General features: G+C 43.8%; 1 protein-coding gene across 1 annotated transcript; it reads left to right on the forward strand.

Moving 5' to 3' along the window:
- The first annotated feature begins 1520 nt into the window (after positions 1 to 1520).
- Positions 1521 to 2249, forward strand: LOC100446094 (protein CFAP144P1). Its single transcript, XM_003777050.4, has one exon. It carries the CDS (start codon positions 1587 to 1589, stop codon positions 1992 to 1994), a length of 408 nt encoding a protein of 135 aa, XP_003777098.1. The 5' UTR covers positions 1521 to 1586; the 3' UTR covers positions 1995 to 2249.
- Positions 2250 to 5463: the final 3214 nt, after the last annotated feature.

A 5463-nucleotide genomic window follows, 5' to 3' on the forward strand; every position in this document is an offset into this window, starting at 1 on the left:
TTTGGCCCAAGTTCTTGTCCTGCCTGCTTACCCACCCACTGCCTGCCTATGGTCCTTCCCTCTCTGGTCTTTAGTGTCCTCACTGGTAAAATGAACATAACATCTCTAATCATGCATATTCACGCAGTAAGGTAGATAATGTGAAAGGGCTTTGAACAATGTAGTAAGGGAAAGAGACTGGGATACTGACTACCCATTTTCCCAATTCCTGCTTCAGAACTGCTCTCCTAGGCCCCAAGCCCCTACCTCTGTTAGCCCCTTGATCAATCTTTGCCTGTCGAGGGGAAAAATTACATAATATCCCAAGAACAGGGACCAATATTACAGCCCCATTTCTTTTCTTTGCTATTTCCCCGATCACTCTTAAACCAAGAAAGTGAGATCTTTTCTCTGATTGATGGGGCCTCCTCACTAGAACAAAGGGGAGAATGTACGTTTCATAATAGGGATTCTGTGATGAAATGTCCTAAGGAGATAAATGTACATTTCATAATAGGCGTTCTGTGATGGAATGTCCTGAGGGGATAAATGCTGGAGTCGGTCTCAGCACATCTCAGTTACTCATTTTGACTCGTTTGGATAAGTGAGTTACTACAGCGCTCATTTGGAAAAATGACTAGAAAGCTACCTCCAATTTCTCGGCCTCAACCCCAGCCTCATTTTCTTTCTGTTCCTTCCCGCTCTCGTCTTCCAGCCCTCCTTCCCCACATTACTCCTCAAACTTCCTGCCCTCAGCCTCCTGTCCAGGGCCGTCCAGGTTGTTCGATTTTCTGCCCTACCCGTTTGCCCAAGCTGACTGATGTCGCCCCTTCCCAGTGCCCTACCTCAAGGAACTTCCTGCCCAGCCCTTCCTCTGTTACTACCAGGGCGTCCGTGTGCCGCCGCCCTGTTCGTCAGGCACCCCTTTCCCAGTGCCCCCCTATCTTTCCCCCTCACCCTCCTCATAGCCCTTCTTTCTAGTCCCCTGTACTCTAGTCCCCACTCCCTATCCAGCCACCCCCAACCAGACCCGACGGCTTACAAATCTCACCCTGGAGAAATGGTTTCCCTCCTTCTGGGGCAGTTCCCAGGCGGCTCAGAATTGCCAGGACTGTGGATTCCCAGCAGCGACCTGGCAGACACGGGGAATCCAAGACCATGGCAAGCGAACATTCGGCCTGGCCTGCGCCTTTCCTCCCCTGCCTGGGCAGCCAGACTGCATAAGCCTCTGCATTTGAACTGGCTTCTCCGTGGAACTTGGTTTGTAACCACAGAGCAAACTGCAGGACCAGGGGCAGAGAAGGTAGGGGAGTGAAAAGCATCTAATCTGTTCTCAAGGAGGGAGGTGATTGGACAACGTGAGGTCTAGTTTTATGTTCATTATCTCCTGGGTTTGCCAGTTGATGGCACGCCTTTTTCCTGGCAGTATCCAGAGGCGGTTCTAGTAAAGAGGCTGGATTCCAAGAGGCCAGAGCGGTATCATACAAACGCTGTTGCCTGGAGACGGAGTGGGGTGCCGTTGCCTAGAGACTGCAGAAGGCTCGCAGCCAAGCCAGTGGTAAGAGGACGCCGAGAGAGCCCCAGACCCACCGAGCAGCTCCAAGGCTATGGCGGGACACCCGAAAGAGAGGGTGGTCACAGATGAGGTCCATCAGAACCAGATCTTGCGGGAGCTGTACCTCAAAGAGTTACGAACCCAGAAACTCTACACGCAGTACCACGTGAATCCCCTGCGCAAGGTTCACAGGATTACGAGGAAGCCTATGTCTTGGCATGATAACCTGGAGGAACCCGCAGACGCCAGGTTTCTGAATCTCATTCACCATGCTGCCCAGGGGCCAACGAAGAAGTACCCGGAGGCACAGACTGAAAACCAGGAAATTGGGTGGGACTCAGAGCCCTTGATCGACCCAGAACGCCGTGACCACAGGATGAACCACTTCAGGGTCTACAATGACATCACGCTGTACAAAGCTAAAATGTGGAGCTTGGGAGAAGATGATCGCCACAAGTAGCATCTCAGCTGTGGAGTCAGTCCCTGGATTTAATGCCCTAAATATCCACTGCCTAGAAGACTAAACATTATTTTAACCCCCCGTCCCCCGTCCATAATTCATGGATAATGGCAAAAATTAGGAAGCATAAAAAATATGCAGAAGAAGGAAATAAAAATTGCCCATTATCTCACCATATGGAAGTGACTAATGTTAGCATTTTAAACCATTTGTTTTTAAAATTAATAATAAATTGCATATATTTATTGTGTACAATGTGATGTTTTGAAAAATGTATACATTGTGGAATGGTTAAATCGAGTACCTCACGTACTTATTTTGTGGTGAGAGGACTTAAAATCTATTCTCTTAGCGATTTTCAAGAATACAATACATTGTTACTAACTGTAGTCACTACAGTGTATGACAGCTCTCTTGAACTTATTCCTCCTAACTGAAATTTTGTGTCCTTTAGCCAACATCGCCCCAATTCCTACCCCTAACCCCTGGTAATCACCATTCTAATCTCTACTTCTATGAGTTTGACTTTTTTAGATTTAGAAAATGTGGTATATTTACTTAATGGAATACAATTCAGCCTTAAAAAAGAAAGAAATCCCATCATTTACAGCAACATGGATGAACTTGAAGGACATTATGTTAAGTGAAATGAGCCAGGCACAGAAAGACAAATACCGCGTGATCTCACTTATATGGTGAATCTAAATATGCCAACATTTTTGCATACTTCTATATTTTTCTGTATATTTGAACTTATTGATCTTACGTTTTGATTAATAGAAGATTGTAAGCATGTATTTTCAGACAGGTGGAGAGAACTGACAGGAATATGATCCTACTTATATGGCATGAACATATAAGATTTGATTATGCTTCTTGTCCCAGTGTAATTACAAATAGTGCCTTCTTTCACTCTCAAAAGTCTTGGCGGGAGCAAGGCTGAAGAAAGTTGGAGGAAAGGGTAGAGTTTTACAGGGAAGTTAAGGAAAGTTAAGGTAAAGTTAGTTGAACAAAAATAGTAACCATTATACTGTCAGTTTTGAAGCCACCAAAAGAAATTTAACTTAACATTTTAAATAATTAATGCTAATTATTATAATTATAATAATTATATATAATAATTATATACTAATTGATATAAATAATTAATGCTAATTAGTTATTTAAAATGTGGGGGCCAGGCACAGTGGCTCACGCCTGTAACCCCAACACTTTGGGAGGCTGCGGTGGGCAGATCATGAGGTCTGGAGTTGGAGACCAGCCTGGCCAACGTGGTGAAACCCTGCCTCTACTAAAAATACAAAAATTAGACGGGCATGGTGGCGTGCACCTGTAATCCCAGCTACTCAGGAGGCTGAGGCAAGAGAATCGCTTGAACCCAGGAGGTGGAGGTTGCAGTGAGCTGAGATCATGCCACTGCCCTCCATCCTGGGCAACAGAGTGAGACTCTGTCTCAAAAAAATAAATAAAATAAAATTTGGGAAGGAGGAGTAAAGCAGGAGGGAGAAGTGTTAAGTGAGTTAAGTTCTCATCTTGGATGTTGCCCGAACAGGAACAATGGCACCACATAGAATGCAGTTCTATGGAACTGCTGTTATGGAAACTCCATGACCACTTCACACTATCCCTTCACCCTTTTGATTTTAAGGACTAGAGTCTAGTTTATGCCTAGACCATAGAACCTCCACTACAGTTACTGCAGAATATCTCTACCCACAGATTGGCTAGAACATCCCATCATCCTTAAGTGCTAATTTTTTTCTAAGTTTTACCTAAGCAGTATGTTTGCTTGATAAAAACTAGGTCACATATGGGTTCTCAGTTTCATGAGAGTCTAGGAAATGCAGGGTTTTTTTTTTTTTTTTTTAGTTTGCTAGCTTCCGTAGTACGGGAAGGCAATAGAAGCTGTTGGAATTTGCACTGAGTGAGCCAATTTGCAGGATTTTCCATAATCTACTGGCCTAAATAACACCTGTTGACAATATTTTAAAAAGTAAATATTGTACATATATAAAATGAGAAAATTTATACAGTAAAACATAAAAGGTAAAAGCTGCTTTTTATTACCCTTTTCATCATCTCTTCCTTTATTAGTTATCTATTGCTGTGCAATAAATTATCCCCAGGTTTAGCAGCTTAATATAACAAAGCACCATTATGTCACAGTTCTCGGGGTCAGAAGTCTAGCTGCTGCTTAGTTGGTTGTCTCTGGCACAAGGTCTCTCAGAGGTTTCAGTCAAGCTGTTGACTGGAGCTTCAGTCTCATCTAAATGCGTGACTAAGGGAAGGTCTTCTTTCAAGCTCACTCATTTGGTTTTTGGCAGAGTTTAGTCCATCACACGCAATGGATTAAGGGCCTGAGTTGCTCATAGATGGTTTCCTGCAGGCCTTCCCGGTTCCTGGACACAGGAGTCTTGCATAGGGCAGCTCACAATACGGGAATCAGATGAGTGAGCAGTTGAGAGAAAAGGCAAGGAAAAAACACCCAAGGTGGAAGTCAGTCTTTCTAAAACCTCATCTTGGAAGTAACATCCATTGCTTCTGCTGAATTCTGTTCATTAGAGGCAAGTTAGTAAGTCCAGCCTACCCTGGATAGGAGGGGATTGCACAATGAGGTGAACACTAGGAGGTGGGGGTCTTTGGGGGCCATCTTGGAGGCTGCCTCCTCTCCCGCCATGTCTCTTTCACCCAAAAAGAATCACTGTTAATAGTTTCTTATCATTCCTCTCAGGGAAAAACAAAAAGAATTGGATTTAAACCAATTATCCAAGATTAACCTGGAAGTGTTCCAACAGTTACTGCTAAGTTCTAAGTGTCAACCATTCCTAAGTAGCATAAATGTCATCCTAGCCAAGTAGACCAGATGAGCATTTGAAACTCACAGCTTGCATTCAAGTAAAAAAGGTAAACAGTATAGCAATGGTAACATGGGGAAAGTGCCCAAGTGTGTGTTTACATTTTCACAAATGAAAAAAAATCAATGATAGGACTTACGGCAATGCCTCTGAAAGAGTTTTTGAAAAATAAATTTGCTCAGAAAACATCTCCACCCCTGTCTCCACAAACATTGACAGAGAAGCAGAGTTGCTACTCCATGATGCTGGTGTGCTATTAGTCCAATGGATAAATGACAGAGACTGGTGTCTGCTAGGCCAGGTACCACACCTGGCCTCACTCAGTTATCACAGCCACCTTTGCAAAAGTGATATTAACTCCCCTGCAAGATGAAGAAACTGGTACTGAGATGTAAATGACCTGCTGACATTCGAAGCCAAAGGTCTCTGGTTTCAATGCCTTTTTTCCGTCCAGTCTACTCTCCAATAGCCAAGGTCTGTTTTGGCCTTTCTTCATTACTGATTTCCAAACTATTCCACAACTTGAGTAGGCAGAAACTTTCCCTTTATCTGGTTATTCAGAAGGAGAGGTTTCAGCTTTCAACTGCCAACCCCTCTCCAATGCAAACAAGGAT

This window comes from Pongo abelii, chromosome 6 (assembly GCF_028885655.2).
Source record: "Pongo abelii isolate AG06213 chromosome 6, NHGRI_mPonAbe1-v2.0_pri, whole genome shotgun sequence".
Taxonomy (NCBI): Eukaryota; Metazoa; Chordata; class Mammalia; order Primates; family Hominidae; genus Pongo; species Pongo abelii.